Below are 20051 nucleotides of genomic sequence, written 5' to 3'. Positions count from 1 at the left end.
GAATGGCCTATTCCTGCTCCTATTTCTTATGTTCTTACGTAGTCCAGAAATCTATGTTTTGGAAACATCAAGTTTTCCGGAAAGTTTTTGAGTGGGCCAGAGCATTCCCTCAATGTCAACAGCACTATTTTAGCGCAGTACTTTGGGAGCAAGCTATATAGTATTTGAATAATTAAAACAGTTTTTATTACTGCTTTATAATGTTTTATCACTTTTTTGTTTTAAGGTAAGTATACCTGCACACTTGTAATTAGGCATCCTAATGTCATTCAAAAATCCAGAAAATTCCAAACTCCAGAAATGACTTGTTCCCAAGCATTCTGAACTGGTGAGATTACAGCATATAGTAATAAAAAGAGATTGTGTTGAGCAGAATGGTGTAAAGCTTTGTATCTTGTCTATGAATATTGGAATTGTAAAGTTAAATTTCAGTGTACAGAAATTGCTTAATGGCTTATTTATACTCATATAGCTTGGTTAGATAAACTTAGATCAAACAGCTAATGTTTTCCCTCCCTTAAAAATGACACTTAGTCCTTGTACCCAGATATTATTGCAAGTGAGAAATTCTTCATCTGGTACTCACTACAGCTTCCAGTGTCTGTGTCAGAAGTGGCACTAGCAGGGCTGAGAGGCAATCATTTATTCATCCTCAGGTAGTGCTTTGCATGGAGATGGGACTAAAGCTAACCCCAACCCTTCTGCTGTGATGGGTAGAAATACTATCAAAATTAAAGATGTAGGTATGATGAGTTCCATGGATAATGTCTCCAAACCTATACTTAAAATAGGTATTGTGTTACCTGTATAGAATGTGCTCTTTAATTAGACACAAGGTTTTGTCTCACCTATTTGAAGAATGTTTTGCAGGGATTTTTTCAGGAGATGGATCCCTCAGTTAGTGAAACTTGCTGAAATCTGAGTGATTCAGAATATACAGAAGGAGAATGCATATAAGGAAAGGATATCTTGTTTGTTAATCCATAATTGGAAATATTGCCATTCTTTTACTAACCCTTGGTCAAAATCCTGGAACATTCTCCCCAACAGCACTGTGGGTATACCTACACCACATGGACTGCAGCAGTTTGAGAAGACAGCTCACCACTGCCTTCTCAAGGACACTTAGGGATGGGCAATAAATGCTGGTCCAGCTACATCCAATGAATGAATTTTTTAAAAAGTAAAAATGACTTGGGAATGCTGCTGAATCTCTGCCAGCAAGTTAACTTGATCACTTTTCTTTCTTGTTAATTATTTTGAGAAGCACTTTCAAATGAAATAAAGCAATTACGGGACACGGCAGTTGTAAAGTGCCTTGAGCAAACTGTTTGCTTTGAAAATGCTGACTTGGCTTCGCCTTCTTTGCCTGCCTTTAATTTAATCTATGTCATATTTTCTGCTTAGTTCAGCCAACTGACCCTAGATATTGTAGATTCTTGACGTGAAAAATGAAAGGTGATTATAAGCATTATACTGTTTAAGTAGGCTGAAAGCACCAGCAGACAGCAATTTGGGTAACATGTTGACCAGGAAGATTCTAGGTTTGACCCCCAATCTCAGCTGGAGCAGAAATTGGGACTGTTGGTGATTAACCATGCCTTTGCACCCCTGAAATAGGAAACAAAACTAGACTCAGCTGTGATGAACTGCATGGTTGAGTAGCTTGTTGTAATTCACTTGCCAAGCTTTGATATGAACAACAGCTGCTTCAAGTGATTAGTGGGTGGTGATCTGCATTCCAACTATTCAACAGCCTCAGGAGGAAAGAGGGGGAGGGGGCAAAAGGGAGGGAAAATTCCTTGCAACACCAAAGAGACCATAGAATCTGAATGAATTTTATGTACTCTCCTTGAAACTCTGAATATCCCTCCCTCCGCTAAAGTCCCTATATCTCCATCTTCTATTCCTCCTTTCAGATACTCTTTGAAACCTACGTCTTCTGTTAAGCTTTTGGTCCTGACCTGAGTATTTCCAGCATTTTCTGTTTCTGTTTCCAATTTCCAGCATCCACACTATTTCATTTTTGTATCTTATTGACTACTTGAGTCTGTTTTTCCCATGTATATGTGAAGCATCTGGCGATGTTTTACAAGCTTGTTAATTTACTATTCTGTTAGTCTTGTTCTCTCATTGTGTCCCTCAGTTGAATTTTTATCTTGGTTGTTTTAACAAGTTAAATTGCAAGTAGGTATTTTCATGGACATAAAAACAAAAAACTGCGGATGCTGGAAATCCAAAACAAAAACAGAATTACCTGGAAAAACTCAGCAGGTCTGGCAGCATCGGCGGAGAAGAAAAGAGTTGACGTTTCGAGTCCTCATGACCCTTCGACAGAACTAGGTGAATCCCAGGAAGGGGTGAAATATAAGCTGGTTTAAGGGTGGGGGCGGGGTGGTGGGGTGGGGGGAGAGAAGTGGAGGGGGGTAGTGTGGTTGTAGGGACAAACAAGCAGTGATAGAAGCAGATCATCAAAAGATGTCACAGACAACAGAACAAAAGAACACATAGGTGTCGAAGTTCGTGATATTATCTAAACGAATGTGCTAATTAAGAATGGGTGGTAGTGCGCTCAAGGTATAGCTCTAGTGGGGGTGGGGGGAGCATAAAAGATTTAAAAATATTTTAAAATAATAGAAATAGGTGGGAAAAAGAAAAATCTATATAATTTATTGGAAAAAAAACAAAAGGAAGGGGGAAGAAACAGAAAGGGGTGGGGATGGAGGAGGGAGGTCAAGACCTAAAGTTGTTGAATTCAATATTCAGTCCGGAAGGCTGTAAAGTGCCTAGTCGGAAGATGAGGTGTTGTTCCTCCAGTTTGCGTTGGACTTCACTGGAACAATGCAGCAATCAAAGGACAGACATGTGGGCAAGAGAGCAGGGTGGAGTGTTGAAATGGCAAGCGACAGGGAGGTTTGGGTCATTCTTGCGAACAGACCGCAGGTGTTCTGCAAAGCGGTCGCCCACTGGCGCTTGCCATTTCAACACTCCGCTCTGCTCTCTTGCCCACATGTCTGTCCTTGGCTTGCTGCATTGTTCCAGTGAAGTCCAACGCAAACTGGAGGAACAACACCTCATCTTCCGACTAGGCACTTTACAGCCTTCCAGACTGAATATTGAATTCAACAACTTTAGGTCTTGACCTCCCTCCTCCATCCCCACCCCCTTGCTGTTTCTTCCCCCTTCCTTTTGTTTTTTTTCCAATAAATTATATAGATTTTTCTTTTTCCCACCTATTTCCATTATTTTTAAATATTTTTAAATCTTTTATGCTCCCCCCACCCCCAGTAGAGCTATACCTTGAGTGCCCTACCACCCATTCTTAATTAGCACATTCGTTTAGATAATATCACCAACTTCGACACCTATGTGTTCTTTTGTTCTGTTGTCTGTGACATCTTTTGATGATCTGCTTCTATCACTGCTTGTTTGTCCCTACAACCACACCCCCCCCCCCCCAACCCTTAAACCAGCTTATATTTCACCCCTTCCTGATTTTCATGGACAGTTGGGTTAAATAGTAAAGACTGCTTATCAGTCAATTTTATTTACAGACTGGAGAATTCTCAAAGAGTTCGACTTAAATGGCCATTTATTTAAGTCTGAGTAAGAAGACTGGTGACTCTTATTGGTTTGCTTGCTCAGAGTAAAATTTATTTCAATAGTTAATTGTATTTATAATCACACAAATACTAAGTGGATCAGTAGTTTATGCGAATAATCATATAACAGGTGCCCAATGGAAGCTGATTAAGAACACAAAGCCTTTAGTTTTCGCTTCTGTTTCACTCTGGACAGGTTTCAGACTGACATTTGGGTATAACTTCAATTTCAGTGCTTAATGCAGAACAGTTAACAGAGCAGATTTTTATCAGATTCAAGACGTTTATTACTGAGGTAGAGAGAGGAGCAATAGGAAGACCACGAGAAGAAAACATGTATAAACTTAGTGAGCCAACTGCTCAAATTCACTTTTATGTATCCAGCTCCTCACTGTATTACTATAAGTAGCAATGACCAGAGTCATTTCAAAGTGAATTAGGACAGGTTGCTCAGCATGTTTATTTATTTAGCAAGTGAGACACACAGGCCAGATAGATTTAATCACAGATCGCCTGTACTGTACAGAGTTCAGCTGTGTAGTGATTAAGAGTGCTTTAATTGGCTTCACTTTCTCTGGTAAGAGAGAGGAAAATCAGGTCAGTTACGCATTATTGATCATTTTCCAGTCATCCCTGCTGGAAGTGTTTAATGGATCAGGCCACTATTGAATTAGTTTAGTCTGAAGAATAAATAGAAATTCCTTTTGGAGATGTCAAGAGGGTGACTTTTGATTGTGAAATGACACCCCAGCAGTGAGAGGATTGTTCTTTGAACAAAAGTAGTTAATATAAATGAGTATTACAAAAAATAATAGTGCAGTCGGAAGATGGATTATAAACATCAGTAAGAGCGATCCAAATAACTTTTTTCTGAGCTTTGCAAGGTAGGAGACAATGTTTTACACTAGACTGATTCTCTAGTTGGTTCCACAAAGTATTGCTCCAAGAAACTGTCACACAACATTCTACAAACTCATCTTGCCAATTTGATTGCTCCAGTCTATATGAAGATGAAGGTCCCCCACAATTATTATGTTGCCTTTTTTACAAGCTCCAATAATTTACTATTGAACAGAGCATTAAATAATATAACTACTATTAGGGGACCTATAAACTACTCCCACCAGTGTTTTCTGAATCTTGCTATCCCTAATTTCCACCCATACAGATTCTACTTCATGATCTTCAGAGGCCAGATCCTTTCTCACTGATATCTTTATGCCACCCTTTAATGTCAGGATTACCACTCCTCCTTTGCCATTCTGCCTGTCTTTCTGAAATATTGTGTACCCTGGAAAATTTATTTCCCAACCATGATCCCCTTGTAACTATGTTTCTGTGATGGTGATTAGGACTAAATTATTTACTTCTTTTTATGCCATTAGTTCATCCATCTTATTGCAGGTGGTTTGTGCATTCAGATAAGGAACCTTCAATTTCATTTTTTAAAATTTCTATTCCCTGCAATTACCTTATTCACTGATGTATAATTTTTGTTAAACTTTGTCTCTTTCTGTCCCATTCTGCTTGCCTTTACTCACATTGCTATACTGTTCCGTTGCCTCGACCATTTTCCTTGGATTTCAAAGACTCCCATAAGACCGTAAGATGTAGGAACAGAAGTAGGCCATTCGGCCCATTGAGTCTGCTCCATCATTCAATGAGATCATGGCTGACCTGCTAATTCTCAACTCCACTTTCCGGCCTTTTCCCCATAGCCCTTGATTCCCTTAACTGATTAAAAATCTGTCTGCCTCAGCCTTGAATATACTTAATGACCCAGCCTCTACAGCCCTCTGTGGTAAAGAATTCCACAGATTAACAACCCTCTGAGAAGAAATTGCTCCTCCTCCTCCTCCTCTGTCTTAAATGGGCGAACCTTCACTCTGAGGTTATGCCCTCTGGTCCTAGACCTCTCCCATAAGGGGAAACAACCTCTCAGCATCCACCCTGTCAAGCCCCCTAAGAATCTTATATGTTTCTCTCATTCTTCTAAACTCCGATGACTACATGTCCAACCTATTTAACCTCTCCTTATAAGAAAATCCCTCCATACCCAGGATGAACCAAGTGAACCTTCTCTGGACTGCCTCTAATGCCAGTATCTCTTTCCTTAGAAAGAGGAACCAAAGCTGTTCACAGCATTCTAGGTGTGGTCCAACTAGTGCCTTGTATAGTTTTAGCAAGACTTCCCTATTTTTATATTCCATTCCCTTTGAAATAAAGGCCAACATTCCATATGCCTTACCTAATACCTGCTGAACTTGTATGCTAGCTTTTTGTGATTCATGTATGAGGACTCCCAAATCCCTCTGTGCTACAGCTTTCTTCAGTCTATCTCCATTTAAGTAATATTCAGCTCCTCTATTCTTTCTGCCGAAGTGCATAACCTCACACTTTGCCACATTATATTCCATCTGCCAAGTTTTTGCTCACTCACTTAACCTGTTTATATCCCCCTGTAGACTGTCATCCTCACCACTTGTCTTCCCACTATTTTTGGGTCATCCACAAACTTGGTGATTAGTATATTCATTTCCTTCATCCAAGCCATTAATATATATTGTAAATAATTCTGCCCCCCAGCACTGACTCCTGTGGCACAGGTTGTCATTCTGAAATGCCCTCCCCGCCCCACCCTGGATCCCAACTCTGTCTTCTATTAGTTAGCTAATCCTCTATCCATGCTAATATACTACCCCCAACACCATGGGCTCTTATCTTATTAAGTAGCCTTGTGCGATACCTTATTGAACGTTTTTTGGAAATCCAAATATATTACATCTACTGGTTCACCTATATCTACCCTGCTTGTTAGTTCCTCAAAGAATTCTAATAAATTTGTGAGGCTTGATTTCCCCTTCATGAAGCCATGCTGACTCTGCTTGATTATATTATGCATTTCTAAATGCTCTGCTATTACATCCTTTATAATAGATTCCAACATTTTCCTAATGACTGATAAGCTAACTGGCCTATAGTTACCTGTTTTTTGTCTCCCTTCCGTTTTGAATAAGGGTGTTACATTGGCAGTTTTCCAATCCTCTGAGACTTTTCCAGAATCTTAGAATTCTTGGAAGATTACTATCAGTGCAACCACTATCTCTACAGCTATTTCCTTTAATATCCTAGGAGGCAACCCATCAGGTCCAGGGGACCTATTGGCCTTTAGCCACATTAGTGTTCCTAGTACTTTTCCTCTAGTGATAGTTATTATATTTATTTTCCCACCCTCCCCCCTCACCTTTTGCCCCATGATTATTTAGTATTTTTAGTATGCTGTTAGTGTCTTCTACTGTGAAGACTAATGCAAAGTATTCAACTCCTCAATTTCCTGGTTCACCATTATTATTTCTCCAGCCTCATTCTGTAAGGGGCCTATATTGACTTTGGCCTCTGTCTTCCTTTTTATATATTTAAAGAAGCTGTTACGGCCGTTTTCATATTACTTGCTAGTTTGCCCTCAAAGTTTATTTTGTCCCTCTTTATTTTTTTTGGTCAGCTTCTGTTGGTTTTTAAAACTTTCCCAACCCTTTGGCTTATTAATCCTTTGTGATTTGCCACATTGTATGTTTTTCTTTCACTTTGATACTACCCTTAACTTCCTTGGTTAACCATGGTTGGTTTACCCCCTTCCTACATTTGTTCTTCCTCACTGGGATATATCTTTGTTGTAAGTCATTAACTATTTTCCTAAACATCTGCCATTGTTCATCAACCGTCTTTTCTGCTAAACTCCTTTCCCAGTCCACTCCAGCCAACACTGCCCTCATTCCTTTGTAATTACCCTTATTTAAGTTTAGCACAGTTGTTTCCAAACTAATTTTCTCACTCTCAAACTGAATGCTGAATTCCATTATGTTATGGTCACTGTTTCCTAGGGGATCTTTTACTCTGAGATCATTTATTAAACCTGCCTCATTACACATTGCCAGATCCAAAATAGTCTGATCCCTGGTTGGATCCACAACATATTGCTCTAGGAAACTGTCCCGATTACACTCTATGAATTCTTTCTCGTAGCTACCTCTGCCAATTTTTCCCAATCTGCATGAAGATTAAAGTCACCCATGATTAATATTGCATTTTTTACATGCCCTCATTATTTCCTGATTTATTCTCTGTCCAACAGCATAGCTACTGTTAGGGGGCCTATAGACTACTCCCACCAGTGTCGTCTTCCCCTTGTTATTTCTTACCTCCACCCATATGGATTCCACATCTTCCGATCCATGATCATTTCTTGCTATTGTGCTTATTCCATCTCGTACTAACAAAGCTACCCCACCATTCTTTCCTTCCTGCCTGCCCTTTCAAAAAATCAGATACCCCTGAATATTTAGTTCCCAGCTTTGATCTCCTTGTAACTATGTCTCCATAATGGCTATAAGATCATAAAAGCAAAATACTGCGGATGCTGGAAATCTGAAACAAAAACAGAAAATGCTGGAAAAACTCAGCAGGCCTAAAAGCACCTGTACAGAGAGAAATAGAGCTAACCTTTCGAGTCCGTGTGACTCTTCAGGCTAATAAGTTCATACCCATTAACATCTATTTGTGCCATTAATTCATTTATTTCGTTCTGAATACTGCGTACGTTTTAAGTGAAGAGCCATTCATTTTGCCTTTTACTATTTTACCCCCTTTGTAACCTATTTGTTGCTGTTTTTTTATGTTTGTACGCTTGGTCCCTTCCTGTCACACTCGGTATCGTTACCTAAATAGCTGCCCTGCAATACTGCCATATCCTTTTGCTTTGTGAGCCTAGGTATCCCCTCTCCAGAACCCTCCCCCCCTCTATTTAGTTTAAAGCCCTCTCTACAGCCCTAGTTATTTGATTCACCAGGACACTGGTCCCAGCATGATTCAAATGACTCCTGTCCCACCGAACAGCTCCCTTCTACCCCAGTATTGGTGTCAGTGCTCCATGAACTGAAACCCATTCCTCCCACACCAATCTTTGAACCATTCATTTAACTCCTTGACTTTATTTACCCTATGCCAGTTTCCCCATGGCTCAGGTAGTAATCCTGAGATTATTACCTTGGAGGCTCTGCTTTTTAATTTAGCTCCTAACTGTTCAAATTCTTTTAGCAGAACCTCTTTTCTAGTCTTATCAACGATGTTGGCATCAACGTGGATGACGACAACTGGGTCCCTCCCCTCCCACTCCAAGTTCCTCTCCAACCCTGAAGAGATGTCCTTAACCCTGGCACCAGGCAGGCAACACAGCCTTCAGGACTCACGCTCACGGCTGCAGAGAACAGTACCTAACCCCCTAATTATACTGTCCCCTACCACATTCCTATTTCCTCCCACCACTTGAATGGCTCCTAGTACCACGGTGCCGTGGTTAGTTTGCTCATCCTCCTTGCAGTCCCTACTCTCGTCCACACAGCTTGCAAGGACCTCGTAACTGTTGGACAATTGCAGGGGCTGAGGCTCCTTGAACGCCACCCCCTGCATCCCCATACCTGCCTCACCTGCAGTCACACATTCCTGTCCCTGATTACAGACCAAATTCAACTTACCTAACGTGTGGGGTGTGACTGCCTTCTGGAGCAAAGTGTCCAGGTAACTTTCTCCCTCCCTGATCTGGTATAATGTCTGCAGCTCGGATTTCAGCTCCTTTACTCGAATCCAAAGTTCCTCGAGCTGCCAACTCTTACCAGAGATGTATTCGCTCTGGATCACTTTGGTATCTAGCAGCTCCCATATGCTGCAGCAGCAACATATCACCCGTCCTGACATCGTTGTCGTGTTCTAATTAATGAATTCATTAATTACTCTAGCTCTTTGCACTTTATGGAAGTTAATTTTTTACACCAGTATCGATCTTATATTTAACAAACTATTTTTAAAAAAGAGAAAATAAAGACTAGAGACCTAAACACAAACTATAGACCTTAATTTTACTCTAAAGACTAGAAATACTCACCAATCAACTGCTGTCCGTGCTCTTTTTAAATGAAGTCACCCTACTCTTTGTTTTAAATGAAGTCTGCACGCTCACCCACTCTTTGTTTTAAATGAAGTCTGCACGCTCACCCGCTCTTTGTTTTAAATGAAGTCTGCATGCTCATCTGCTTTTTGTTTTAAATGCCTTCACCTGAACCCTCCCCTTTTCCTGTTTGATGGTGTCCAACTAGAAGATCATCCTCTAGGGGTTGTACAGCCTGCTGCTGCTCCATTTTCTTATGTTTTGCTCCAATGGCATTGTTAACAGCAGAATCTTACAGCATAGAAGAAGGCATTCAGCCCATCACCCCCGTGCTGGCTCTTTGAAAGAAATGCTCAAATTAGTCCCAAACCCAGCCTTTTCCCTCTAACTCTGCAAATGAGTCCTCTTCACATACATGTCCAGCTGCCCTTTAAAAGTTCATTCATCACCCTTTCAGCTAGCGCATTTTAGATCTTAGCTCTATACGTGAAGAAATTTGTCTTCATAGGGAAATACTAAACAGAGGGGGGGATAAATAACTAGGGCCATCGGAGGTTGTTCTCATGCATTTGCTGTCATGGGAGGGCTGGGGTTAAGTTGCCAACTTGAAAATTCAGCTAAAGTTTTGTGGTCAATTTTGGGGTGAGGATAGGTTTCTTTTAATAAAAAAGCAACATTTATATAAACCTACGAAATAGAAGCGGAGGTAGGCCATTCGGCCCCTCTAGCCTGCTCCAACATTCATTAAGATCATAGCTGAATGTTTGTTTCGAATTCCACATTTCTATCTACCCCGATAACCTTTGATTTCCCTGCCTAACAAGAATCTATCTACCTCCGCCTTAAAAATATTCAGTGACCATGCCTCACCACCTTCTGAGGCAGAAGTCTCACAATCCTCGGAAGGGGGGGTGGATTTCTTCTCACCTCTGTGCTGAAAGGGCAACCTTTTGATGTCCCACCTTGTCAGTACCAATCAGGATCTTATGTACTTCAATCAAGTCACCTGTCACTCTTCTAAACCTCATTGTAAACAAGCCCAGTCTGCCTAAACTATCCTCATAAGACAATGGCTCATTCCAGGTATCAATCTAGTAAGCTTCCACTGAACTACCTCCAATGCATTTACTGTATTTGTATAAATGTTGTTTTTGGTCAAAAGAAACTTATCTCGCCCCCACTACTAACCACAAAACTAGCTGAAGTTTCAAGTTGGCAACCACACTCCAAGCTCTTGTAGCAGCAAATGCATGGGAACAACCTCTGGTTTCTCCCCCTTCTGTTTCCTCCTCTCGTAATAAAGGCATTAGCCGCCTTAATTACTTGCTCTACCCACACAACTTCTTGTGCCTTGTCCATTAGAGCACCTAGATTCCTCTGCACCTTGGAATTCTGCAGCCATTCTCCAGTTAAGCAATATTCTGCGTTTTTATTCTTCCTGCTGGAGTGAACAACTTTACATTTTCCCACATTATACTCCATCTGTCAGATTTTTGCTCACTCACTCAACCTATCTATATCCATCTGTAACCTCCTTATGTCCTCTTAATAACATACTTTCCTACCTATCTTTGTATCATCTGCAAATTTAGCTATTGTGCCTTCATTCCCCTCTTCTAAGTCATTGGTATAAATTGAAAAATGCTGAGGCCCCAGCACAGACCCCTGTGAGACTCCACTTGTTACATCCTGCCAATCGGAAAAAGACTCATTTCTGCATACTCTCTGTTTTCTGCCAGCCAAATCATCTATCCATGCTAATGCGTTACCCTCTACACCATGAGCTATTATTTTACGCAGTAACCTTTGATCTGGCACCTTATCAAATGCCTTCTGGAAATTCAAGTACAGCACATCTACAGGCCCCCCTTTATCCATAGCGCATGTTACCCCATCAAAGAGCCCCAATAAATTGGTTAAACATGATTTCCCTTTCACAAAACCATGCTGACTGTTCCCAATTACCTTCAGTTTCTCTAAGTGCCCAGCTATAACCTCCTTAATGATCGATTCTAACACCTACCCACTGACAGACATCAAGCTAACTGGCCTATAGTTTCCTGTTTTCTGCCTCCCTCCCTTCTTGAATAGAGGTGTTATATTTGCTCCTTTCCATTCTGATGGAACCTTTCCAGAATGTAGGGAATTTTGGAAAATTAACACCAACGCATCTATTACCTCATTAGCCACCTCTTTTAAGACCCTAGGATAAAGTCGATCAGGACCTGGAGATTTGTCAGTCTGCAGCTTCATCAGTTTGCTCAGTACTGCTTCCCTAGTGATTGTAATTTCACCAAGTTCCCCTCTCCCTTCCAACTTCTGATTTACAGCTATTACTGGAATGTTTTTTGTATCCTCTATAGTGGAGACAGAAGCAAAATATTTGTTCATTTCATCTGCCATTTACTGTTTATCTACTATCAACTCCCTAGAGGACGAGCATTCACTTTACCTTTTTAAATACCTGTAGAAACTCTTGCTATCCATTTTTACATTCCTAGCTAGCTTCCTCTAGCTAGCTTCTTCTCATACTTTAACTTCTTACTCCTGATTAGCCTGTTAGCCATTCTCTGCTGTTCTTTATATTCTGATCAATCATCTGACCTGCCACTCATTTTTACAGTTATATGCTTTTTCCTTAAGTTTGATACTTTCCTTAACTTTTTTAGTTAACCACGGATGGTGGGTCCTCCCTTTAGTTTTTCTTTACAGTAGAAATATGCTTATTCTGAGTGTTCTGAAATATCCCCATAAATATCTGCCACTGCTTCTCTATTGATCTATCCCCTAGCCTAGTATCCCAATTCACTTCAGCTAGCTCAGCTTTCATGCCCACATAGTTGCCCTTATTTAAGTTTAATATACTAGTCTTAGACGCACTCTTCTCCCTTTCACACTGGATGTAAAATTCAATCATATTGTGCTCATTGCTACCTAGGGATGCCTTCACTCTGAGGTCACTAATTAATCCTGTCACATTACACAATACCAAGTGTCGTGACTCACTGGGGATAGTCCGCTGTAATATCAAGCCCCGCTGTTCCCTGAGCTATAACAAATGTGAAAAATTTGATCAAACCACCAGATTGCCCCAATTCTACATAACTGTTTAACTTAGGTTAACAGAATACAAGCACCAGGTTTGTAAACATAATAAGTAAATAACTGTTTATTGAACAAACTGTCGTTAAGCAGTGGCAAAAGAAAGAAATATGAACTGCTAACTTCTAACACTATAACTTAAACTCTACCCTCTTAAGTCCCATGTGTACATAAAACACATACAGCGCATGCACAACACACCACACAGATTTTAAGGAGCTAAATCAGTTCAATAGTACCAATCTGGAGTACAGGATTCGATGGTTTGATTTTGATCAATGTCTTCCAATTTCCTTTCAGTTCTTGTTGATGATACGAGGCGGTCTTCCAGCATTTTCGGTATTTAGTTCACTGGTCAAGCACTTGCCTTTCAAAATCAGCCTGTGATTTTCCCCCTTTGCCTATTGACAGGGGCTTTCAGAGAGAGAGCAGGTTATAGAGATATGAGGAGAAAAGCTAGCTATTATTGTGGAATTACTGGAATCTTGCACAAAGAAGAGAAAGAGTTTTTAGGTCTTGTTCCTTTCAGGCTAGGAGCTATTCAGCTGCACTGCTTCTCACACAAAACTTGGTTACGTGGTCAGGAACTTAAAAAAATGTTGTTGTCAGGCAACCCCCTTGGCCCAGGACCCCTTTCCGGCACCATCCTGTCTTTCATAGCACACTCTGTTCCAGGACTGCAACATTGTATATATCTCTCATTCTGTCTTTCAACCTGCAGCTATTGTAATTTAATCCACAGTCCAACAGCAAATAAAAAGATATGTTCCTTACACAAGTCTAATATAACCTGCTCTCTGGTTGGTTCCAGAATGCGCTGCTCTAAGAAACTAACTCGAAAGCGTTTTATGAACTCCTCATCCAGGCTACTACTGCTAACCTGATTTTTCCAGTTTATATCTTGATTGTTATTATTTATAGCTGCTTACACATTTACTATAAACGCTTATTGATTGGAACTCTCATGTTTTGATCCATGAATACATGGAATAAAAATGCACATGGAGGTGTCAATGGACACTGACTTTAACTGCCATCATTTCCAAGATCATCACCAACCTTATGTCCTATGGAGATCTGCCCTCCGCAACCTCCAACCTCATAGTCCCCCAACTCTGAACAGTCCATTTCTTCCTCTCCTGAAGATCAATAAACAGGAATACCCTGGTGGACATCATTTCAGCCTGTTCTTGCCCCGCAGAACTGATTTCTTCCTGTTTTGACTCATATCGTTCCTCCCCTTGTCCCATCTCTTTACACCTATGTCCACATCTCTCCCAGCATCCTTCATCACTTTAACTGTTTCCACTTTCCTGGCCATAGCTCTATGGACATATCTCCACCAGGCCTGAAGGCTCTTTAATTTGTCCATGACAGAGGCCCAACCAGTCCTTATCTTTCACCAACCATCTCCACCTGGCTGAACTTGCTCTCACATTGAAAAACTTCTCCTCTAAGTCATCCTTCCCCCCAAAAAACTGTTGCTATAGGAGCTATGCCTGCCTTTTCATGGAATATGTGAAATATTCTTTCTCCCAGTCCGTCTTGGGTCCCCTTCCTTATTCCTTTTCCCCCTTCCTTTTTCAGCTCATTGATGACTGTGCTAGTGCTGTTTCCTGCTCTCGCCCCAAACTGGAAAATTTAATCAACTTTGTTTTCAATTTGCACCCTGCCTTTACATGGTTCAACTCTGACTCTTTCCTTCCTTAGAATCCCTGCCTCTATTTTTGGGGATAGACTATCGACCAATACCCATTATATGTCCATTGGTTCTCATAGCTACTTTGACAACATTTTCTGACACCTTGCTTCCTGTAAGGACTCCGTTCCATTTTCCCAGTTTCTCCCTCACAATTGTATCTGGCCTAAGGCTGCTATCTCCCATAACAGTACCTCTGAAATGTCTTCCTTTTGCCTCAACTCAGGATTTGGTCCCCACTCGCCCCAAACATGGTTGGCGGGGCTCTCAACTATGCCTGTACCATTTCCTGCACTTCTGCTCTGACCGCTCCACATCTCTCCTACCTACCACCACCACCACCACCCACCCCCCACCAAACCATGATAGGATTTCCCTTGGCCTCGCCTTATCAGTTTCCATATTCAAAGGAACATTTTCTCCTCAATTTCTGCCACCTCCAGTGTGATACCAGCACCAAAAGCACCTTCACTTTCCCTTCCCTTTCAGCATTCCAAAGGGACTGTTTGTTCTGTGACCCCCTCGTCCACTCCACAACCATGATGAGATGCAGCACCTAACCTTTTATCTTCCCTCTTCCCATTGACCAAAGCCCCAAATACTCCTTCCAGGTGAAGCAGAAATTTTCTTGTACTACTTTTACTTTAGCATATTGTATTCACCATTGAAATACAGACTCTTTACAATGGGGAGACCAAACGTAGATCAGATGAATACTTTGTGGAGCATCTCCATTCAATCTGGAAATGTGATCTCAATCTTCCAGCCACTGGTCGTTTTGAATCTCTGCACCACCTCCACTATTACCTTTCTGTCCTCAGCTTCCTACACTGTTCCTCTCAAGCTCACTGGGAACTTGAGGAACAACATTTGATTAGGCACTTTACAGACTTCTGGACTCAATGTTGAGTTCAGCCATTTCGCATCATAACCTGTGCACCATTTTTTTTCTTATTTTCTGTCTTTGGATGGCAGCCATTGGTGATAATTCTGCATTCCCCATTCACATCCCTTTTGGACTCATCTTTTGTTTCTTGTTCATTACGGTTCCCTTTTGCAATGCATAATCACTGTTATTTAATCTCTCCTGCTTTCTGCCCTATCATAGACTTCCCTGTTGTTGTTCCTTGGTACTGCCACCCCCACCCCCACATTCTCTGCCTCTGTAATTAACTAAAATTTGTTAATGGCTAAATTTTTCTGGTTCTGATGAAAGGCATTGCGCTGAAACTTTAACTCTGTTTCTCTCTCCACAGATGTTGTCAAACTTGAAGAATATTTGTAGCATTTTCTGTTCTTTTCAGATTTCCAGCATCCACGATATTTTGCATCTGACTTTACTTTGTTGGTCAAGAAATTTGGTTAACTTACGTGACATAAGAAATTTAAAAAGTCTTGTCGCTGGATCATTTTTTTTAAATTCTAAGGTGTGCTACTGAATTATGGATAGAGGGTACTAATGTATTAGGAATAGATTAGATAGGTTAGAATGATTCAAGGAAAGGAGAATAAAGGGATGTGGGAGCAGAATGAGCACAAAGTAGGATACTGCCTAGTGAAGGATAAGAACCAATATGGACTGGCTCGGTTAAATGGTCAGTTGTTGTGCTGTAATTTCTATGTAATTGAGTTTTACTAATTTTCTTACTCTACTCACTGATATAAAAAGCAGTTTATTGAAATCAATTTTATGTTGTCCATATTGCACTTGGTAGCAAAAAAATCCAATGTCAAACCGCTGATTTCTATTTGAACTAGTATTGCAAAGGTAGAAAAGAAATCTTCCCTTTAATTTATTTTTTTAAAAGTGCTTCCCGATGGTTGTTAGTAAGTGAGTTGCTTGAACTGAGCAGTACAAAGTGTTATGACACAGCAGATGGTAAATACTGAGCTGTTCAAATCCCGGAGGGAAACTTGACACAACTGTCACAACTAATTTTCAATTTATATGTTTCGTGATGTGGGCTTTGAATTCAGTAATAAGACCATCGAGTCTTAAGAGGTTTTTATAAAACTATATTAAACATTTATTAATAAGAGAAATGATTTTAAATACATAGATCTACAAATTACCTACTATGATGCTTCTAAATCTCCTAATCAATCTAACTCCCAGTTACACTTTCGTTAAGGCAACAATAAGACATAATGATTTTAAAAGATACCCTGAACAGTCGGATTCAAAGTGAATTCTCTTAACTTCAGTCCCTGGAGGCAGCAGTTTGGTACATACAGGCTGCAGGCTTTTCACACTTGTTGGATCTTAAACTGCCTACCCTTACACGCATCCTTCGCTCCTATATACATATTTCCCTTTTTCAGTGCAAATTCCCATTGTTTCACTATGTCCTTGGACTTTATCTTGCTGATAATAAAAAATCTCTTATAGCAATAAGTTTTACCAGTAATCTTTGGGAAAAATAAACACACTCTTTCTAAACTTCAGCTGGCTAGGTGACACATTTCACTCCTTTTTTGAAAATAATCTAGTCTGGTTTATTTAAAAATGTAATGTTCCCTTGACACCTTTGTTTCTAAACTTCCCCATGTTTACCTAGTTAACATTTCAAACCTAACTTCTCTTACATTAAAGCACCCAGACTAGCTGCTTCTAATTCAATTAAGTTTCTCTCTCTCTCTCACACATGCGCACGCGCGCGCACTCACACACACACACGTATATATATATATATATATAGACACATCCCACTATTACTCTATTTTACAATAAATTCCAATAACATCAGGAGAATTATATCTTCCTGACAAAAGTAGGAATAGCCATATATTGATTCACAATTGGTATTATCCCTTAGCTACTGAAATGAAAAATTAGCTAGATTATCACTCCTCATTAGGATTTTGAGCAGGAGTCATTCCTAGAGTGGATGTCTAACTTGTCTGTGATGTTATCCACAGTCAAATAGCCTGCTGATGCTTAATGACTAGACTCACATGTTGAATGGCTAACTATGTTGTTATACTGCAGCCTGTCAGTCAGTGCGTTGATGTTGCATTCTGTGTTTGCCGCATGTACGGTATATCCAGCTGTGCTTAATTGAAATTTCTAATGCAGATTTTAGGCTATTCTAGGAAGTTCTTTTTCGGTTGACTTTCAGTCAGTTGAAATTCAAATGTCCTTTCTATGTCATTATCTTGTGTACTGTTCCAACAAAGATTAACTGAAGCTTCAACAACATTATTTCATATTTTTCCTAGGCACATGTAACCTTATGAACCTAACTGTTCAGAACATTTACTTCTCTTACTTGAGATTTTAACTTATATCTTTTTTTAAAGCCTGTTTTAATTTAATATCTGATCCTCAGGTTTTCCATCTCATTTAATTGTATTTCGCTAGGCCTTACTTTGCCTCAGCTAGTTACAACAAAAACACAACAAGCTGGACATTCATAGCGGGTCATTCAGAACAAAAATACATTTATTTTGGTGCTTACTGTTGTTCAGATTGGTTAAGTTAACTTTTTATTAAGTATTGTGACCTAATTGGAAAGGAGCTCCACCCAGGAGGGAACAACCAATGAAAGAATTGCATTAATTGAAACTTATGCTTCAATAACTTGCATTTATCAGGAAAATTCTAAAGTTTAGCGTAGCCAATTAAGTTTCCTGCATGTAAATGATCAGAAGTTTTATTCACTGTTCCCAAAGTCATAATTATCTTAACTTCAAAACTTGCATTCATTTCAGTTCGCTAAATTTATGCTATGTATGTATGATAATGCAGACATTGCTTGACTTGGACACTCCGGAATATGCAAACACAGATCAGGGTCATTAGAATGAAGTTGAGTTACTGTGAATAGTCCTGATTCTTTTGAGAAACCAGCTTTCAATCTCAGCTCATGTGATTTATGACTGTGAAGCAAACTATATCATTATATCTCTTCCCCACCCCCCAACAAACACACATCCTGTGACTCTGGCATTAGTGCAACTCCCCTTCCTTTCCTTCACAATTGGCGGAGGAACCTTCAATAGTTAGGTTCCTACATTCTGAAATTCCATCCCTAAACCTCTGTCGTTCCACTTTTCTCTCCCTCCCAATAAAATCCCTCTTAAAACCCATCTTTTCAGCCAGGCTTTCAGTTGCTGTTCATAACCTTCCCCTTCTTGGCTCAACATAATATCCATTTGAGCTTTGGAATGGTAAAGATGCCATATAAATGAAAATTCACTCTGCAGAAAAAGTTTTCACGTTATGACTTGGTGAAATCGGCAATATTTATTTAAATAATGCAGTTTTATTAAAATAAATGTAGACTTCCATGATTTGCTGCTGGGGAAGCATTTATAAGAAACTTCTTAACCAGGGGGGTTGAAAATAGTAAGGAGTGCAGGAGAGAGCAAAAAGATGGGGAAGGCACTAATGCCTAAGGCAGAGGAAGCAGCAGGGGGCAAGATAACGGGCAGCTGGAGGGAGGACCGGTGAACTTTGGCAAATAGAATAAGGTGGAGCAGGAATCCCACTTCTTACCCAGCTTTGAAAAAGCAAAAGGCTTTACATGCCAAGCTGGGAAGCCTTAATACTATTATATGACAAACTGAAACTTTTATCAAGAGCTCAAGAAAACTTAAAGTTAGATCCTGCTAATGACAAGAACATAGATTTTCTTTGGCATGGGTATCAGAGTTCAAGTTGGAGTGGCAGCAGGAATGGCCCATTAGGGTTTTAGATCAAGTAGAGAGGTAGCAGTGACAAGGTAACAAAGGGGGCTGGCATGCAGTAAGTTGACAGGTAAATGACTGAAGATGGGAGCTAGAAGAGCTCATCCAAAGTGAAGTATGCAAGTTGAGATAGTGTATGATGGAAAAGTTACTAGAAATGATTGACAGTTCCAGGGAGTGCATGCATACCTTCGCTATATGCAGAAAATCTTTAATCCTTGGTTGCTCTCTAGAGTTTCAAAATGAGATTGTTTTGGCTTACTCTACAGGTGATAACCGAAAACACAAATGTTTATAAATAACTCAACAACTTGGAAGAAAAGGAGTAAAATATCGTCTAAGCTAGCATTTTAGTTATCAGAAATTTGCATGTATTTATTATTGAGCCACATACTCTGATTTGAAATCCTATTTCTGTCTTACTGCATAGTCTAAAATTAAACTAAAATTTGTCTTCCAGGGTTTCTTCCGAAGAACGATTCGCATGAAGCTGAAGTATGAGAAATGTGATCGTAACTGTAAGATCCAGAAAAAGAACAGGAATAAGTGCCAGTATTGTCGCTTCCAGAAGTGCCTGGCATTAGGGATGTCACATAATGGTCAGTAAATGTCGCCAAAATGAGCAAATGAAAATTAAAGACGTGAGAAGTTGATGAACTTAACAGCTTTCCAAATAGAGAATTGAGTAATTTTATAAGCTCTTTGTGTTAATACATTTTATTTTGTTTAAAATTGTGCTTTACAGGCACCTGACACGGCATAAATATCCTAAAAATCAGAGTTGGTCGATAAATTGCCACAACTTCATTCCTGATTCACTTTAATTATTAACTTCAATTGTTCAGCTTTGTTATTGATTCCCTTTTGAATTAATCCAGTCTTTAAAAATGATTGTGCCCATTGCGTCATACTTGCTAGGAAAGCCCCAGGTTTAGCCTTGATTGTTGCTGAGTTATTTGTTCTTGGCTAATGTGGCAGTTTTGCAATAAGAATTGGATTCACTGTACCAGGCTGTGGA

General features: G+C 39.9%; 1 protein-coding gene across 1 annotated transcript in view; it reads left to right on the top strand.

Annotated features, from left to right (window-relative positions):
- LOC121281871 (peroxisome proliferator-activated receptor delta-like) overlaps nucleotides 1–20051 on the top strand; it is a 91311-nt gene that overhangs the window by 37132 nt on the left and 34128 nt on the right. The window contains exon 4 of the mRNA XM_041194960.1: nucleotides 19494–19632. Within this exon, the coding sequence (XP_041050894.1) occupies nucleotides 19494–19632 (139 nt within the window). The remainder of the gene's footprint in view (nucleotides 1–19493; nucleotides 19633–20051) is intronic.

The sequence above is a fragment of the Carcharodon carcharias genome, chromosome 9 (assembly GCF_017639515.1).
Source record: "Carcharodon carcharias isolate sCarCar2 chromosome 9, sCarCar2.pri, whole genome shotgun sequence".
In the NCBI taxonomy this organism is placed as follows: domain Eukaryota; kingdom Metazoa; phylum Chordata; class Chondrichthyes; order Lamniformes; family Lamnidae; genus Carcharodon; species Carcharodon carcharias.
This window is presented reverse-complemented; position numbering and strand designations above follow the sequence as displayed.